This window comes from Schistocerca gregaria, chromosome 2 (assembly GCF_023897955.1).
Source record: "Schistocerca gregaria isolate iqSchGreg1 chromosome 2, iqSchGreg1.2, whole genome shotgun sequence".
In the NCBI taxonomy this organism is placed as follows: Eukaryota; Metazoa; Arthropoda; class Insecta; order Orthoptera; family Acrididae; genus Schistocerca; species Schistocerca gregaria.
The window spans coordinates 805,045,248-805,065,919 of NC_064921.1; the positions used below are offsets into that span (position 1 = coordinate 805,045,248).

At 40.1% G+C, this 20,672-nt stretch overlaps 2 protein-coding genes across 3 annotated transcripts in view; one reads left to right on the forward strand and one right to left on the reverse strand.

Annotated features, from left to right (window-relative positions):
• LOC126335089 (signal peptidase complex subunit 2) overlaps window positions 1–10,099 on the reverse strand; it is a 37,719-nt gene extending 27,620 nt beyond the window's left edge. Inside the window, exon 1 of the mRNA XM_049997987.1 lies at window positions 9,822–10,099. Within this exon, the coding sequence (XP_049853944.1) occupies window positions 9,822–9,860 (39 nt within the window). The 5' untranslated portion in view covers window positions 9,861–10,099. The remainder of the gene's footprint in view (window positions 1–9,821) is intronic.
• A 63-nt stretch (window positions 10,100–10,162) lies between these two features.
• Window positions 10,163–20,672, forward strand: part of LOC126335082 (intraflagellar transport protein 81 homolog) — a 136,066-nt gene continuing 125,556 nt past the window's right edge. For both annotated transcript variants that reach the window (XM_049997977.1, XM_049997976.1), the window contains exon 1: window positions 10,163–10,358. In XM_049997977.1, coding sequence (XP_049853934.1) covers window positions 10,251–10,358 — 108 coding nt within the window. In that variant the 5' untranslated portion in view covers window positions 10,163–10,250. The remainder of the gene's footprint in view (window positions 10,359–20,672) is intronic.

The window sequence follows — 20,672 nt, forward strand, 5'->3', positions numbered from 1 at the left end:
ACATTTATCAGAACCAAAATATGTCAATATATGAGTTCACAGGGTAGTGTATTAGGGCCAATACTGTTCCTCTTTCACATTAATGACTTTCCTAATAGTGTTAATCTTGGAGAAAAATTTTCTTTTCTATTATGGCCTGTGGGACAATGGTATAACTCCTTGTATAGAAAGCAAATGAAATGACCAAGAAAGTGACCAGTTGCTCAACAAGTTACACTGAACATAAAATGTTATGAATTTCATTTTGGAGAGAGAAAATGGCATTTAAATTAAATGCATATGGTACTTCTACAGACTGAGTAACAAACACAAAATTTATAGGAACAAACACTGATTCTAAGTTGAAGTTTTGTGAACAAATAGAGATACTTGCCTTGAGTCCTGTCATCACTGTGTAACAGGCATTACATAATATACAAACATACAATCAATTCTTAGCTACAGAATTCTTTTCTGAGAGCAAATGCAGAAAATATTAATAAAGTGTGCAAATAACAGATAAGGTAAATAGAACTAACCAAAAACACTAATTGGGCTGATTGTAAAGACGTGTTCAAAACAGTGGTGATTTTAACCACACATTCACCAACCAATTTCACAAGTCAAAAATAACATTGATCATTACTGCAGACAGCTCTGCCCATGACCATGGAACAAGATCTAGAGTGAGCTTGTAATTAACAAGAAAAAATAAATATAAAATTCGAAAACAACATTTTCTACAAAGGGATAAATCTTTACAATAAGTTGTTCAAGGAGATCAAAGAGACCCTAAAATGAACTTATTTGTACAGGCAGTTAAAAATTAACTCCTAAGCAATATATGCCACACAGTGGGGATTATTTAAACACCACCAAGTAGTGGTTTGGTGCAAAAATGTAACATAAATAAACAATAACAATAAAGCATCTGTCATTTCACACCACACTTCAACACTGTAATTTTTATTTTTCTCTTTTCTTGCCTAGAAAATCTTACTTGAAGCTCTGCAACAGATAATACCAAAAACATCATCTTTCTGATCTCAAAATCACTCATTACAGAGATTCTGGTTCAGTTTTTCTAGCAAAGAAATGGCAACCTGCAGTGCAAAAAATGGAAGCCAAACAGTGTCACCAAGGTCCTGATGTATGTTGTTGTGTTACATTACAAACTAATACATATAGCATGAAACTGAGGATTGTGGTAACACCCATTAGCTTTGACCCATGATGTCATCAAGGTGGTGGACACTGCTACTTTAGGCATATCAAATATGGTGACAATGACATCACTCATTAGACAAGCAAACAGACATAAATAATCCAGAGAGTATTTAACAGCAATGGGACAATGCGGGAAAGAGGGGGGGGGGCATTTGAATGAGCACAAAATAAATATATGTCAGTCTCAATAACAGACACACCAAAACAAATACTAACACAAAAATCAAGCAAACAAAATTGTCAGCAAAAGAAAACTGGTACCAGGAATTTCCCTTGAGCTATATAGCTCAAATGAAGACCACAGTACCATGAAGCCACACATATCTCAAAAATGCAATACTGGCTCGATACAGGACTAACCAACATTGAAAATCCAACCTCTCTGATGTGGGTAAAACAAACTCCATGATATCTACCAACAACATCCTAACATAATTAGCAACAACTATCAGCACAACCCAAACATTTGCATTAATGCCAATTTCAGTAGACAAGAAAACGCATAAACAAACATACCGTACACCTGCAACAAAAAAACAAGACAATACATAAATCTTGCAATATAGTGATAGCAAAAACAATGTAATCATCACAATCTTTCGAGTGGTCAGCCTAGACTTCTCAGACCAGATACCCCCCCCCCCCCCCCCAGATAGAATGCCGAAGCTGTCCTCCTACAGTGCCACGTATACTGGTCCCTGGAATTATATGCAGCAACTTTTGCCAATCTCATACCTTCTCCACAAGCGTAACACTCCACATACTCTGCAATTAAACCAAACAACTGTAGGAATTTAATCCTAGTCAACTTTTTGTCCCTCACTGTAGTATGCATAGACCTACTTGTGAACTTCATAAAACAAAGCACAAAATTAAATCACAATTACAAAAGCACCCCACACTAATAATCCAGACCCGAAAACTGTCTACAACTGCCGATGTTGAAATAACTCATTAACTTTCCTCACAGACAGAACAGAAGGAGTTTGATTCATCACCAAAATCACTCACAAACAATACAGAAACAAACATCCCACACTACAGAGCACCACTACATAACCCCAACATGTCCCCTGGATACACCACCCATTTCAAATATAAAATATGCTGCACCCCATGATATCTCACAACATAGTTTTGTCATAGATCAAAGCAAAGAGGTGGTACTGTAAACTCCGGTTGACCTCGATGATTCCTGCCGAGAAGCAAATAGAACAGTGTGGCACCACTCTTTTACATCACTAAACACTTTCTTTGGGGAAAAAAGTACACTGGGAATAAACTGAATAAAGCTGAGCTGTTTTAAAACAGACTGACCACATATTCAGGACGACGGATGCTTCACTCTTCATCTAATCACTCTAATCTAGGTTATCCATCGTTTCCCTATAACACTACAGCCAAATGCCAGACGAATCTTACAGCAAGGCCATGGCTGAAAACCTGGGCATTTTTGTATGTAACTTCTTGTGTTTACAAATAATGTCTTTTCTTAAACTGTAATACCACGACCTGTCAATATCCTTTTAAAAGTCAGCCATGAATGAATAATAAAATACCAAAAGCAGGTAAAAGTAGACTCAGCTGAATTTAAAGGTTATGCAGAATGCAACAAAATACTGTATTTGAGGATTAGTTTAAAATGTTACTACCTAACAGTTGTATTCTTGAGAAAAGTACATGGTTTTATTAAAATAGTGCTGCTTGGAAATGAATGGTACCTTGGTAACAACTGCCTGAATAGTAGAGGAAATTGTTGAAAGGCACATGAATAAGACTAAGAGCTTGCAGTTGTGATTGATTGTGGTGGTGGAGGGGGGTAAGGGGCTAAACAGAGAGTTCACCGGTCCCTTATTCATGGGACAGTCCATCTTGCATTGGAGACATCAAATGTGACGGCATGCAGAAGGGGTAAAATCAAGGCATTGAAAGCTATACTGATGCCAGAAATGAGAAATGATACAAGTACAATATGTAGGCTGGACCAGTCTGCACACCAGAGAGCGGGCCATCAGTAGCGAGAGGCACTCCCCATGTCTGACCCCACTAACCCGATGTAGAGAGTAAGACAGTAACAACAAATAATTCCTAATAGTTGGGTGGGGAGGAGATACGCACAAGTGAAAAGGATAAAAACATAATGAACATTGGTGGATTGACAATAGACAAATAAGTTGAGAGAGATAATCAGGTCGGTAGGTAGTTGGGCACAGTCAAGTATTCCACGGGCCCTGTATGCGGTGGAAGGCATCACTTCAGCAACTGTTCCTCCCCTGATCTGATACTGTCAACGTGTTTAGATGGGAACAGAACCTACTCACTCAGAGGAAGCACAAGAATATGTTCAACTGTTTTTATCAGCTAGTACCCAGGATAAGGAATTCTTGAGGTCTTGCTTTCATTGTACTGCTATATGAAGAGGCACTCTTAAAAAAATGACATAGGGTGCAATAGAATAGGACGATTTGCATATACAAGCAATTAAAAACAGAGTAAAAGATGGATGATCAAGGCACCTGTCAAAGGAGGTAGGGTTGAGTGAGGGTTCCCCAGACGACCATGTGTCAGGAGACATCTCAGCCCCAACCTCTCCTACCCCACCTCAAAAGGTGTTTAACATCTCATATATGAGAGTAATAACCACTTTCTGGGAGGAAATGAAGCAGCAGTCAAACTGTCATCCATAAACATTAGAGGCAAAGAATCATGAAGACTATGCTTGACATGTAGAGCCAGGAGAAGGGATTCCACCAGGATGTGAGCGACTTTCTGTAAGGTTCTGCAACCACAGTGTTGGAGTGGCCCATTACACAAGAGGAAACTACAGATTAATCTGCTGTGACCAATGCTGACATGACATAGGATGGGGGATTACTTCTGGGAGAAATGGGAAGAGTGATGTCAAGCAATCACAGACTCTTTGATTGTGCAGATTTTATTAGATGGGGCATTAGCCCATCAGATGACGTTCCATATCCAAAGGAGTCGGGGCCTTTCTCGCATCTGCAAATTCACACCTGGAACTGTCAAAGTGAATGTTGGGTGAGTAATTGCTTATCTAGCCAAACAGATGGCCAGTTCATCCCCTGGAATACCCACTGATCACAGCATTAACATGAACTTACTGTTTTTGTTTATATGCTGTTACTGACAAAGCTGTCATAAATTTCAAAATTTACTCAATTATTGACCCTTTATCAAAAGTTGAACAGAACCTGTTCTTAATGTGTGAAATGCTGTGTGCAGTACAGTATCATGAAGATTGCTCTGTATATAACAAGAGATCTGAATGTGATATCTGCATGTATCCAATTATTAATAATAAAAATAATAATTACATTTTACTCAACATTAAATGGTTTTACAAATGTCCAAAAGTGGCAAATGTACAATTTTCAGACACACTGTAAATTCATTTCTTTTCTGAATATGCTATTAACTAAAATTATGATATTAACTCAATCTTCAAATTTTCTATAAAGATAAAGTAAATTTAAAAAGTATTTATTTTTATTTACCCACCACTTACATTTATCCATTCAAGGATCATTTCACAATGATATAGGATTTGTCAAGGTAAAACAATCCAAATCAACATGTCAGAATACACAACACACAATATGATTTATTGATTTATGAGGTCAGGTCAGCTAGTCTATGAGGAGTGGACAGGTGGTCAGCCATGGACTTAAGGAACCATGCCAACATTTACCTTATTGATCTGGAAAAACCACAGAAAACCTAAACCAGGATGGCCAGAAAGAGCAACTCCATCCTCTCAAATATGAGGACAGTGTCTTAATAGATGCACTGCCTCAGTCGGTAATGATCCTATTGGATACTTTGCACACAATTTGTTTCAGGTAACTTGTAATATAAGACACAGATCCAGTCTTCAAATGAAGGCACACAAATTAAGAGCATCTGCTGTTGACCCAAGGACTGTGAAAACACTAATGTGCCCCTTGCACCAACTTGTAAAATATTAAGACATAGTTGGGCATTTGATATGACTTCAGACATTATGGAGATGAGGTACATGGTGTCATATATGCAGTCAGTGTATTTGAAAGTCACTGTTGTGGCTGCGGTAAGTCTAGAGGTTTTTGAAATTTGTTGCGTATATTACTATTGCTCATCTACTGCTTCTTGTAGTTGTTTTTGTGGCGGTTAGTAAGCTGTAATGAATCCAACAAAGAAACAGAAGTCATGCACTTATAGTCAAAAGTACGATTTTATGGGGGTATCAAGTAAAATGTATGACTTGATTGAGGCTTTTTTTTTTTTTTTTTTTTTTTTTTTTTTAAGGGGGGGGGGGGGGGGGGGAAGCTGTGGCACGTTATCTTGGTTGGAGAGTCATCGTTGGATGTAGAAATAACTTCTTGGGTGTGCTCTAGGGAAGTGTGTTGTAATCTTTGCTGTTCACATTGTATATTAATAACCTTGCAGACAAATAAAAAGTCTCAACAGGCTTTTTGTAGATGACACAGTTATCTATAACTAAGTACTACCTGAAAGTAGCTGCATAAATACAGTCTGATCCTGATAAAATTTCAAACAAAAAAATATAATATGAATGAGTCATTGTTAGAATCGGCCAACTCATACAAATATCTGGGTGTAGCACTTTGTAACAATATGAAATCGAATGATTACATAGGCTCAGTTGTGGATAAGGCATTAAGAAGGGCAGTACAAACGGTCATAGGTTTATCGGTAGAATACAGTGGAAGTGCAATCAGTCTACAAAAGAGATTGCTTACAAATCAGTCCTGTGACCCATTCTAGAATACTGCTCAAGTGTGTGGGACCCATATAAAATAGGACTAACAGAGGATATTGAACATGTCTATGTCTATATCTACATCCATACTCCGCAAGCCACCTGACAGTGTGTGGCGGAGGGTACCCTGAGTGCCTCTATCGGTTCTTCCTTCTATTCCAGTCTCGTATTGTACGTGGAAAGAAGGATTGTCGGTATGCTTCTTTGTGGGCTCTAATCTCTCTGATTTTATCCTCATGGTCTCTTCGCGAGATATACGTAGGAGGGAGCAATATACTGCTTGATTCTTCGGTGAAGGTATGTTCTCGAAACTTTAACAAAAGCTTGTACCGAGCTACTGAGCGTCTCTCCTGCAGAGTCTTCCACTGGAGTTTATCTATCATCTCTGTAACGCTTTCGCGATTACTAAATGATCCTGTAACGAAGCGCGCTGCTCTCCGTTGGATCTTCTCTATCTCTTCTATCAACCCTATCTGGTGCGGATCCCACACTGCTGAGCAGTACTCAAGCAGTGGGCGCACAAGCGTAGTGTAACCTACTTCCTTTGTTGTCGGATGCATTTCCTTAGGATTCTTCCAATGAATCTCAGTCTGGCATCTGCTTTACCGACGATCAACTTTATATGTTCATTCCATTTTAAATCACTCCTAATGCGTACTCCCAGATAATTTATGGAATTAACTGCTTCCAGTTGCTCACCTGCTATTTTGTAGCTAAATGATAAGGGTCCTATCTTTCTATGTATTCGCATCACATTACACTTGTCTACATTGAGATTCAATTGCCATTCCGTGCACCATGTGTCAATTCGCTGCAGATCCACCTGAATTTCAGTACAATTTTCCATTGTTGCAACCTCTCGATACACCACAGCATCATGTGCAAAAAGCCTCAGTGAACTTCCGATGTCATCCACCAGGTCATTTATGTATATTGTGAAAAGCAACGGTCCTATGACACTCCCCTGCGGCACACCTGAAATCACTCTTACTTCGGAAGACTTCTCTCCATTGAGAATGACGAGCTGCGTTCTGTTATCTAGGAACTCCTCAATCCAATCACACAATTGATCTGATAGTCCGTATGCTCTTACTTTGTTCATTAAACGACTAAGGGGAACTGTGTCAAACGCCTTGCGGAAGTCAAGAAACACGGCATCTACCTGTGAACCCATGTCTAAGGCCCTCTGAGTCTCGTGGACGAATAGCGTGAGCTAGGTTTCACACAACCGTCTTTTTCGAAACCCACGCTGATTCCTACAGAGTAGATTTCTAGTCTCCAGAAAAGACATTATACTCGAACATAATACGTGTTCCAAAATTCTACAACTGATCGACGTTAGAGATATAGGTCTATAGTTCTGCACATCTGTTCGACGTCCCTTCTTGAAAACGGGGATGACCTGTGCCCTTTTCCAATCCTTTGGAACGCTACGCTCTTCTAGAGACCTACGGTACACCGCTGCACGAAGGGGGGGGGGGCAAGTTCCTTTGCGTACTCTGTGTAAAATCGAACTGGTATCCCATCAGGACCAGCGGCCTTTCCTCTTTTGAGCGATTTTAATTGTTTCTCTATCCCTCTGTCGTCTATTTCGATATCTACCATTTTGTCAACTGTGCGACAATCTAGAGAAGGAAGCACACTACAGTCTTCCTCTGTGAAACAGCTTTGGAAGAAGACATTTAATATTTCGGCCTTTAGTCTGTCATCCTCTGTTTCAGTACCATTTTGGTCACAGAGTGTCTGGACATTTTGTTTTGATCCACCTACCGCTTTGACATAGGACCAAAATTTCTTAGGATTTTCTGCCAAGTCAGTACATAGAACTTTACTTTCGAATTCATTGAAAGCCTCTCGCATAGCCCTCCTCACACTACATTTCGCTTCGCGTATTTTTTGTTTGTCTGCAAGGCTTTGGCTATGTTTATGTTTGCTGTGAAGTTCCCTTTGCTTCCGCAGCAGTTTTCTAACTCGGTTGTTGTACCACGGTGGCTCTTTCCCATCTCTTACGATCTTGCTTGGCACATACTCATCTAATGCATATTGTACGATGGTTTTGAACTTTGTCTACTGATCCTCAACACTATCTGTGCTTGAGACAAAACTTTTGTGTTGAGTCGTCAGGTACTCTGTAATCTGCTTTTCGTCACTTTTGCTAAACAGAAAAATCTTCCTACCTTTTTTAATATTTCTATTTACGGCTGAAATCATTGATGCAGTAACCGCTTTATGATCGCTGATTCCCTGTTCTGCATTAACTAATTCAAATAGTTCGGGTCTGTTTGTCACCAGAAGGTCTAATATGTTATCGCCACGAGTCGGTTTTCTGTTTAACTGCTCAAGGTAGTTTTCAGATAAAGCACTTAAAAATATTTCACTGGATTCTTTGTCCCTGCGACCCGTTATGAACGTTTGAGTCTCCCAGTCTATATCCGGCAAATTAAAATCTCCACCCAGAACTATAACATGGTGGGGAAATCTACTCGAAATATTTTCCAAATTATTCTTCAGGTGCTGAGCCACAACAGCTGCTGAGCCCGAGGGCCTATAGAGACATCCAATTACCATGTCTGAGCCTGCTTTAACAGTGACCTTCACCCAAATCATTTCACAATTCCAATCTCCATCAATTTCCTTCGATACTATTGCACTTCTTATCGCTATAAACACGCCTCCCCCTTCGCTGTCCAGCCTATCTCTGCGGTATACATTCCAATCTGAGTTTAAGATTTCATTACTGTTTACATGTGGTTTCAGCCAACTTTCTGTCCCTAGTACTATATGGGCGTTGTGGCCGTTTATTAATGAGAGCAGTTCTGGTACCTTTCTATAGACGCTCCTGCAGTTTACTATTAGCACATTAATATTGTTATTCCCCTGTTGCATTTTGCCTACTCCTGCCTTGCCGCGTCTCAGGAGGCGTCTTGTCGGGCTTAGGGAGGGAATTCTCTAACCTAACTGAAGGGCAGCACAAATGTTCATAGGTTTGTTTGACCCATGCAAGAGTGTCAGAAGCTGAAAAAACTGAACTGACAGTCTCTTGTAGACTCTGTAAACTATGCCAAGAAAGTCTGCTAACAAAGTTTCAAGAACACACTTTAAATGATGATTCTAGGAATACACTGCAACCACTACATACCACTCACATACGGATCGTGCAGACAAGATTAAAATAATTACAGCACACACAGAGGCATTCAAACAATCATTTTTTCCAACACGCCATATGTAAATGGCATGGGAAGAAACCCTAATAACTGGGACAATGGGATGCACCCTCAGCCATACCCTTTACAGTGGTTTGCGGAATACAGATGTAAATGGATAAGTATGGTGATCTGCCACAAGCGCTGGAAATCCATGAAACTGGTAGCAGTTGCTAGATTTATTTCAAACTGTGGTTTTTAATTTTTTGTATAAATTTATTGTATGGTAGGTGTTGTAGGGGAAGAGGTACAGTTTGGGTGGATGCTACACATAAAAAAGCCAACCCTCACCTGCAGTAACTGATATGGCGGATAAAGGAAGGGGAAGGTGACAACAAATATCACTAACTTGTTGCCTGAACGGCTGCCGTATTTGCAACTACGAGTGCAAGAAAATCAGTCCTTTTGTGGGGAAATATACAGGAAACAAGGATTAATACTGAACACTTTTTTGTACAATATAAATAATACAGTTTGTAGAGGAACAGCGCCGATATAACTGTCAGGCGGTAAGCTTGTACACACCTCATGTTTTATGAGCTAGTGCTTGGTGTACATTTTTTCTGGATTTAGAACACAAATGCAAAGCTGAAGGAACATGATAATTAAGTTTATGAATAACCCACCTGCGCTTCCTTGCTGTTTTTTGGTGCCATCTTACCCATGCAAACACAATGTTTTCATGCACTATGCTTGACGTGTACCATCCACAACTACGCTCTTGTCAAAGATTAACCCCGAAGACATTACCAGTACTCCTTAAAAATGTGGTTTTCGTAATTTCTTTCAACGTCGGTGATTCGAAAGTATGAGGCTCTATCTTGCTAATAAATAAACTGGTAAATTTATACAACTCTCCCGTTAACGATGAGGTGAAACTGCTACAGTCCAGCTAAGCGGAAAGTAAATAAACTTTGCTTCTTTGGATAGGTCCACATCCCAGCAACGTGTGGTATGACTTTACCTCACGTTTGTATGCTTTGACATAAACAACACAACTGAGTTGTGAGAGACACCGATTTGGTATACTTTTCGAATACGATATTCTTGGAAACATGAGTGATCAATTGAAGTATGTTGTTCAAGAGCTGAACAAGAGTCCTCTGAACAAATCTTTTAATTTGATATCATTCGATTCCCTGAATTCGGAGCAACTGCTGCAGGTATGCATTCAGCATTTTTGTTGGAAGACAGATTTGATGCCACCCTACCATCCACGACCAATAATATGTGGTTGGGAAATATAGAACAATGGTATCCAGTTGAAAATATATCTGCGGTAAACGTACAGAGCGCTCCGCATCCCATCATTATCAACTTAGTCAGATTTCCAATCCAACTTGTGATACATACCAAAAGTGTTAGTTCTTGACCAACCCAACTTGCGATACTCGCATATCCAAAGTGTCAGTTCTTGACCATTCATTTTCCATTTTACAAAATGATGTCCGATGAGTTTACTTTTTGAGTAAGATTTATTTTCGTAGTTCCTTCCCAAAATACGGAATTAAAACTCACAGTTTGTAATAGGGTGCTAGGTAACGCGTTTTCGTGAAAGATACAGTGTATAATTCTACATAAATCTTTATCTGTTAAGTTTTGTGTTAAATATGCCGAAGAAAATCGGATGAAACACAGGGAAAATTATGCTTAAATACTGTTGTGCAGTTTGTAATTAATCTAATATTGTTTTTGTAGTCCCTGTGGGAGCGATACAAAGGGAACTGTAGTGTATTCCAAGATTCTTCACTTTCCTGACATTGCTGGAGTCTACCTTCAAGCAGTTAGTTAATGTTTTTCAGCATTTCAGTGATGATGATCAATTAATCAGACTAGAGGCTGTTTGTGTTGCCCTTCTCTCTGTATGTTCAGTATCTTGAATTCGTCACATCTGGTATTTGTCCCACACATTTGAGTAATATTTAGGTTAGGGTATACTACAAGACACACAATTGTTGTGTAAGCAATCTCCCTTGTAGACTGACTACATTTTTCCAGTATCTTACAATTACACAAAGTCTGCCACCTGCTTTATGGAAAACTGAACCTAAACAGCTCATACAAAATCCATGATAACCTCAAAACCACACAAAACTCTAGATATCCGATATTGAAAATTTCATTTCATCTGTATTGGCCAACTGAAGACTACGATACCAACAAATCACAATTTGGAGATTTAACAAACCTGACCAAAATAACTCAAGCGTTATGCCCACCAATATCAATTAATATCTATGAACTTCATTTAACAGAGTCATTCCATGTCAAATCAACACACCTATTTTACCTCGCCCTCTTAGATTTTGCTGAAGTTGGTATACTTATAGTGGGCACTGAGACTAAGAAAAATACCAAATTTCAATTTTTTTAACTCAAACCATTCCTTAAATATGGCTATGTAAACTTTTCAAAAACCAGCCAAAATGTGTGAACAGATGTTTTTTAAATTGTCCTAAGAACTGTCCTAATTGAGCTAAAGAACTGGGAAAGGTGTCATTTTGCATGCTCTTTCCAGGGATATACAACAAAACATAGCTTCTACTTAATAACCTTTTTCGAAATGGTAATTAATATTTTGATTTAATATTTTTACAAAAAGCACATAATTGAAAAATTTCAAAATATTTCCATAACTATTTCATACTATTGTAAATCACATGGCAAAATATAAATCTGGGAAGATGATGGGTTCATCATTAAAAAAAAAATTATTCCGGACCTCTTTTTTACTAACGACCCTAGTTTGACCAAATTGACCTTTAACAAACAGGAATTTCTTTAAAATATTCTGAAAGGTAAGGAAAAAAGTATTAGAAATATCGAAACATGACCTTATTAAACCAAAACTAATCAGCATATTTTATAATTAAATTTATTGCTTATTTTAATTTCATACAATTTCACTAACAGTATATTAACTGATATAACAAAAACAAGAAATTGAACATTTAACTACAAACTGAAATAAAGTATGAATAAGGAACATTTAACTACAAACTGAAATAAAGTATGAATAAGTACAAGTATTTACATAATAGTTCTGGTTCATGTTGTTTGAAATGGAATATTAAACAAATTAAATACGTAATGCTTGTTTTTGAGTAACAGGTATCTGTACATCACTAAATTTAACACAATAGGTACTAAGAATGATTTTGAAACAACTTTCTATGAAATATACATTAACACTAACCTGAGACAAAAATTAAGTTTTGAGTTGAAAGCAGTTTCCCAATAAATTGTCTTGTAACTTCACATATTACATTTTAATAAAGCTGACTTGATTTGGTTTATATCACTTTCATTAAGAATGTATGTTCTCCCTGTCGGAGTAAATGGATTCACTTTTGTGAGAACATCCACAACTGACACTCGCAGGACATCTGCATGTGCAGGATAAGAGAATGACTTAGCTGGTCCACATGGATGAAGAAAAGTTATTTTCACATCATCAAGTTCTTCGTTTTTTTCTAAAATGTACCCAAGCCACTAGTTTCTGCCAAATACAGTGGTGACATAGCCTGATACATCTTGTAACTTCAGTTTCTGGTGATGTGGTTACTTCCCTCTCCCAACTCTGCATATCGCCTAGGAAGTATTTGACTATTAATTTTGCTGTAGTGTTGGGAATGAAAGTGTGAAATTGCTGTGTTCCTCTGATTGTCAATGCATCTTCAAGTCGGCGTTTTAAGAATATTTCTGAAGCAACATAGTCTTCTTGAGTGGAGTATGCAAAATCAACATTTGTGATATTATCTACTGCCCACTCAAATAGATCTCGTGCGGTTTGGATCTGATTTCGGTATGGCCTTTGCAAACTTGCGCTAGCTGTCAGTCTCTTTACTGAACCCCCTACTCCATCACAAGGCCCTTTCCCATGTGCTGTGGCTGAAAAGTGCCACTCAGCTTTTATGTTGAAGTCTTCCTCATGAAGGCAAAGGTTCAGGAAATTTTTCTTATTTTTATAGTGAGCGTCAGAAACGTGAGAATAATAGTATATCTTTTTTGGAATCTTTTGAAATTTATTTTTTAGATATGAAATTAGCTTCTTTTGAAAGGTGTAAACTGCAGTTGTATTGTGCTCCAGGCAATCAGAAACAATGACAAAGCTCATATGCTCAATTTTGTTTTCCTATTTGTAATATATAACAAAAGGATGAATGGCAATCTGTTGTTTTGTCCAGTGGAAACTCTGAGCTTCATCCTGTAGAACTATACTATAATTTTCAGAAAAATCACATATGACAACAAATTCAGATTCCATAAAGTTTTCTCTTGTGGAGTTAAGGAATGTTCGTTGTTGCTTGGCAATGAAGTCATGCCGAATCAAAGTTGACCTCTTACTACAAAATAAATCTATGAATTCTTCAGAAGTTTTATGAACAATTTCCAGATTACATCGGTCAACTGACATCCACTGTCGGAACTGAACTTGTTCAGTTAAGTTTTCATGAAAAGAGTCTTTTAAAATTTTACGTGTGACAGTTTCTTCTGGGGAGTATTCACAGTTTCCCATGTTGCAATCAACTGATGATGGGTTGCAAAGCATTTTTGCAATTCACTGCTTATAATTGTTTAGGCTGCTGTTTGTTACTGTATGTAGTTTGGCATGTTCTATCATTAATTTTATGTTTTGGTGAGTTGTGCACACGCAGTCAGTGTGTTTGCCACTCTGGCCAGCTAATACACAATGTTTTGGTCTCAACTCAGCAAATTTAGAGAAACCTATTTTTATGTTAGGAAACTTGTCTTTAAAATGCTTGTAAGCTTCTTTAAGGTTACACACAATAAGCCTTTTTGATATTTTTGTTTTATTTCCACTTGTTTCTGTAATTGTCACACAATCATTAATACCTGGCATTGCCCTGCTAACTTCATCATTTTCATAAAATGAATATACGGTTTTGGCAGTTTCTGTTGGTAAACACTTCCCTGCTTTTGGGTTTGGACCTTCCATGAATCCTCTCTCTTTCAAAATTTTTTTGGACTGCCGAACAATGTAATTAAGAGCATTAAATTCCCTCATTATTTTCCTGACACTCCACTTTTCAGGTAAACTTGTAAGACTCATTAGTCTTTTTGCTCTACTTATAGAATTTTTAAATTTTCTTTTAAGATTTTCAAGAGCGGATTCATCAGTATCTGATGGAGAAGTTTCAGGGGCAACAAAAAGTTTACGTGTCATTGATGAGATTTTCTTCACTTTTGTTTTGACTTAATGCCTAGATGTCAGTTTTCTCTTGTCAATTGAGGGACTCACCTAGTTCTTGAAGTGTTGTGTTAAATGTTTTAACAGCTACTGAAGATGGAGTGAAGTCCAGGTCTTGGTCTCGGATAATTATCTCTGATCCAGAAGATTCTTCTTCAACACAATTATCACTGATGGGATCTGGTTTATTTTTCAATTTGGTTACATCTTTCCTACATTTATCACAAATCTTGGCACCACTTGGTATTTGAGGAAATAATTTGGGCATCCATGTTGTGACATTTCTCAGTTTTTTTCTGTCTCCAATAAAATGATTTGATTTCTTCAGTGGATTGCATTACTGCACTCTTACAGCACTGCACTTTTTACTTGGTTCCATATTTATACAAAAACCACTTATAAACTGCCTTTCAATGCATAGATTTACCTGAAAATAAGCTATTAAATATAATAGATACAGACTGGTCAACACAGAGGTAACAATTGATTTGCACTAAAACCACAGTGCACAATAATGCTGTAGGCACACAAAGCCTTAGAAGGTAACAATGCAGACTACATCATCTCAACAATGCCTCCAGTCTCTGAATTATTGTACAGACATCAAGCCCTATGTATACGGTCCTCTTCTGACGTACTACCTTAAAGGTCAGTTTGGTCAAACTAGGGCCATTAGTGAAAAACAAGTGTCTGGAGTAATTTTTTTTAACAATGAACCCATCATCATCCCACATTTATATTTTGCCATGTGATTTACAATAGTATGAAGTAATTATGGAAATATTTTGAAAATTTACAATAATGTACTTTTTGTAAAAAAATTAAATCAAAATATTAATTACCATTTTGAAAAAGGTTATTAATTAGAAGCTATGTTTTTTTGTCTATCACTGGAAAGAGCATGAAAAATGCTGCAAAATGACACCTTTCCCAGTTCTCTAGCTCAATTAGGGCAGCTCCTAAGGCAATTTTAAAAAGGTCTGTTCTCACATTTTTGGCCAGTTTTTGAAAAGTTTACATGACCATATTTCAGGAATGGTTTGAGATAAAAAATTGAAATTTGGTATTTTTCTTTGTTTCAGCACTCATGACTCGACAGCCTTATCCATGAAATTATAAAAAACTTCAACATCATTTTTGATGCAAACTTTCCAAACAACACACACACACACACACAAACACACACAAAATAATCACCCCAGGGGGCTCGCCGCTCTTTGGCGGGTTTGTGCTTGGATAGCATGGCGCCCCAGCCCACTTGGCTAGCCACGCGGTGTAACACTGGTCCAGTGTGCCAGCCAGTCTGTGAGTGGTTTTTAAGGCGGTTTTCTATCTGCCTTGGCAAATGTGGGCTGGTTCCCCTTATTCTGACTCAGTTATACTATGTCGGCGATTGCTGCACAAACACTGTCTCCACATACATGTGCACCATAATTACTTTACTACACAAACATTTGGGGTTGCACTCATCTGGTATGGGATGTTCCTGCGGGGGAGGGGGGGGGGGGGTTAAGAGGGGCGGCACTGGGGGCCTAAGCGCACAATGACCCTGGGGTCAGTGTGGGGCGGTGGTGGGGTGGGTAGACTTCTGTTGCCTGTTGTTGGGTTGTGAACCACTGAGGGTTACGGTGGGATGAAGTGCCTCTGTCGTTTCTAGGTTCCCAGTTCAATAAACAATACACACGCGGGGCCCAGCCTTCGTAGCATCTTTTCCCTTCTGTGCTGCATGTCTATCCTCTTTTCCTCCTCCCATGGGGAACATATTCTGGATGTTTTTGGTAATGTGTTCTGCATATTCAGTAGCTGATATCAGAACAGTCTCTCCACTGTTTTTCGTTCCTTTTTTTCTCTCACATTTCCCTTCTCCTATCCTTTCTCCACTTTGCCGTTTGAGGTTCCTCTTTTCCTTCTTCATCCCTGTGCACTCCTGAAGGCCGGCCCATGCATCTGATATGTAACAGGTGACTTCATGACGTGTAATTCCTAGCCCCAGGTCAACAGGTAGAATTTCACACATATCCCCTGGTACAGGCCAGGCCAGGGAGGGGTGATTGCTTGAGCTGCTATCTTCCCACATTGCTAATTGGTCCCTCTGTTAGGTGTTCAGGATGTGTGACCTGAGGTGTGGGGTCCCCCTCAGTTGGAAGGAGCACATCATCAGATATGCTGGTAGTCAAAGGGGATTTTCTTGCAATGAGCCAATAATCATCTTCACAGTCAATGTCTACCAAACATAAATGGAATGAGGCGAGCAGTTCAAAGACAATCCCAACTGCACTATGGTTCCTCGTTCTTTGCTATGGTGAATCAGTTTATTATTGAGGAAGGCGTTGATGCAATTGCTGGCCTGTGAACTCTTGCTGTTGTTTATTAAATGGCACTTTGGTGTTGGAGACTTCTGATTTTCAAGCACATTAGCTGCTTGCAGCTTCGCTCTTCCGTGGTCCTGTTCATGTCGAGGCCCATAGAACACTGAATTCTTCCCATGTTGGTATTTACATTAGGTTGCTCGCTAGTCTAACTAAGGCAGAAATCCAGGATCAGAGGATCAGGGTGTCACTGCACTCCATCGGGTGTTGAAGAAGGTAGAGGCATTCTTAGTGCCCACACACAATGTTTTCCTTACTTTTCATAGAGTGGTGCTTCGGTTAAAAATCAAAGCAGGCAATGAAGTTATTATAATCTGACTGTACGTTCCGAATCCGATGCACTGCTACCACTTTCACCCTTACAACTACAGTTAAATGTCATGTCAACAGCCGGCCAAATGTTTAACATGTGGTTGGGATGGTCACGAGGGCAATTATCTACCCCCTCCTCCTCACAGTATCAACTGCAATAGTGTTCGTGCCGCCGCCTCCCGAGATTGTCCTGAGTATCTGATGAGCAGGCTGTTCAGGGCTTCCGGGTGAAGGAAAATGTACTTCACCTAATCGCCTGAAAGTTGTTGGTTAGGCGGAAACCCTGAGTTCTACCATCCGGCACTTACAATACTGTTGTTGCTACATCTCGTTCCACGAAGCACATGGCCGCGCAGACATGTGACCTAATTTCAGTATCACGGTTGTGAAATCACCCAGTGTCATGAAAACATCCCAATCTCCTCCTCCAGCTGTGCAACAAGCCATCAAACTTTTGCCTCGTGGTGCGAAGTCACCTCCTACACAACTGACAGGGTGAATAGGAGAGAAGGAATACTCCTGTGAGGCCTTCCTGCATCCCTCCAGTCAACAAAGATCTGAGTCTTCCTCTGCCAACCGGAAAGTATCCAAGAAGTAAAACAAAGGGAAATTGTCTTCTCCCTCACTGACTCAAGAGATCCTCTTCAGTGATGTCGTCATGGTATACTCTTACCCGGCCAACATCCATGTCACCAGTGCACACCGCCAACCGTTTTTCTGTCATGGACTCCCTAGACAAACAGAAGAAGAATGCTAATGCTTCTGTAGACTTCATGGAGCGGATTCATCAATCCTCTGCGCCATTTAGCACTGAGTGTTAGATGGCTGGCACTCAGTGGTCGCTGAGGTGACATCCCATCATTTTTTCCTTCCTCCCCTTTCCTCGTTAAGACTCTCTTTCAACGGAATGTTCGCAGCCTTCAATCAAACAAAGAGGACTTAAGGTGCTCTTAAAATTGCAGTATATCTTTGTTCTATGGCTGCTGGAAACAAAATTGTGTCCTCATGACTGCTTTGAGCTTTCACATTTCTGCCTGGTCCGCCATGACCTTCCCCCCGAGAATGGCATTCTATCTCATGGGGGAGTCGTGCTGCTCATCTGGGATGATGTTAATCCTCGACCCATCTCCCTTACTACCTGGCTTCAAGCTGTTGCAGTCTGCATTTTCTTTTCTTTCTCGATTTGACCTTTACCCTTTGTACCATTCACATCCTTCCATCATTCGGCATCACTAGGGCACACTTCCTCTAGCTTATTGGTTAAGTCCCTCAGACTGAGCGAGGTGTTGCAGTGGTTAGCACTGTGGACTCTTATTTGGGAGGACAACTATTCAATCGCACATCTGGCCATCCTGACTTAGGTTTTCCATGATTTCCCTAAATCGCTCCAGGCAAATGCCGGGATGGTTCCTTTGAAAGGGCACAGCTGACTTCCTTCCCTGGCCTTCCCTAATCCGATGAGACTGATGATCTCGCTGTTTGGTCTCTTTCCCCAAACAACCCAACCCAACCCCAACTCCCTCACCCCTTTCTGCTGCTGGTTGACTTTAATGTGCACCATTCCCTTTGAGGTTCTCTGAAACGTGTCAGAGATGTGACCTCTTGGCTGCCCTCAATCATCTGCCTTAAGACGGAAGCACTCACATTCCTTTCAGACTCCATACACGCCTATTCCCATTTGGATACATCCTTCTACACTGCCTAGCTTCCCCATCATCTTGATTGGTCAGTTCTCTCTCTCACACACACTCGAGTTACCATGTCCCATAAGCTCTCTGATTGCTAACTACTACCTCACCTATGTGCACACCCAAATGGCAGATTTCTAAGGCCAACTGCAGGCTTTACTCCTTCTTTGCTACCTTTGACGAACAACATTTCTCCAGTTGCGGTGACCAGATAAAATATCATACAAACATTATCCTTACTGCTGCAGAACATTCCATTCCTCACACTTCCTCTTTACTGCGTCGTGACCTGTTCCCTTGGTAGACTGAGGCGTTCTGTGACGTAATTCGCATGTGGAGACATGCTCTCCATGTTTTTAACTGTCATCCTAGGATGGCCAACTACATTTGTTACAAACAGTTGCGTGCACAGTGTCATCGTGTTCTTTGGGATAGAAAGCTAGCTGGATTTCCTTTACTAGCTCTTTTAACAATTCCACTTCCTGTTCTGGAATTTGGGCCAACCTCCGTTGGCTCTCTGGGACCGAGGTCCCTTCCCCAATTTCTGGCTTGACAGTAGCAGACGGTGTCATAGTGGATCCTATTGCTATGTCTAACACTTTGGGTCGCCAGTTTGCTTGAGGAATTTTTGAAAGACCCAGTTTTCAAGGTACGTGTGGGTTCCATCTTGTCGGATACCTTTATCCAGGAAAATGGTGTGCCTCAGGGTTCTGTCCTCAGCATCGTCATCTTTGCTATTGCCATTAACCCTACAATGCCCTTTCTCTCACCAGACATCTCCAGATCACTTTTTGGTGATGATTGTGTGATCTGTAAGAGTTATCTATGGACTTGTCTCCTTTGGTAGTGTCTTCAGTGATTTTCTGATCGTTTTTACTTGTTGAGCAGTGAAAGTGGCTTTTGCTTTCCTGCTGTCAAAACATTTTGTATGAATTGCTACCGGCACAGTTTGTTTCTTCCAGTGTCTTTACCTCTTGGGCCTGTTGTTCTTCTGTTCGATGAAACTATGAAATTCCTGGGGCTCATCCTCAATAGGAAACTCTCTTGGTCCTCCCATGTGTCTTAACTGGCAGCCTGCTGTACGCGGTCTCTCAGTGTCCTATGTGTCTTCAATAGTATTTCCCGGGGTGAAGATCAAACCACCATCCTCAGTTTGTACCGGCCCCTTGTCTGTGTGAAACTAGACTCTGGGTGTTCTGTTTATGCACCTGTATATCCGTACCTCCTATGCTGTCTCAATAGTATCCACCTTCGTGGCATCCGTTTGGCCATGGGTACCTTTTATACAACCCCAGTTGAGTGTCTGTATGCCGAAGTTGCCGAAATACCGCTGTCACACCATCGAGACTTTCTCCTTGGCAGATACGCGTGCCGTTTGTCTCCCCTGCCTGGCCACCCATTCTATGCCTCCTTTGATCACCAGTATGGAGCACGTTCCTCTTCTCTGTTACCACCTGGAGTTCTCTTTTGGCTCTTGCTGTGGCAGCTTAACTTCATGATACGTGCCACTTTCACAATAACTGTGAACCTTCACCACCCTGGCTTCATGCGGTGGCCTGTATTTACCGAGGCCTTTATTCGCTCCCTGAAGACACTACTCCAGCCTTGCTCTGTTGCCTTAAGTTTCATGCTCGTTGCATGGAACTTAGTGATAGTACCTTTGTGTACACTGATGGCTCTCGGACTGACCATGCTGTCGGGTGCACCTTTGTCATTGGCACCTACGATTTTAGGTACTGGCTTCCGGAACACTACTCAGCATTTACAGCAGAGCTCTTCACTTTGTATCAGGCTACACAGTACATTCAGTGCCACAAGCTTTTCAATTGTCATATTCTGTGACTCTCAGTGCCCTTCAGAGCCTCAGTATGCTGCACACCATCCATGTGTTAGGGC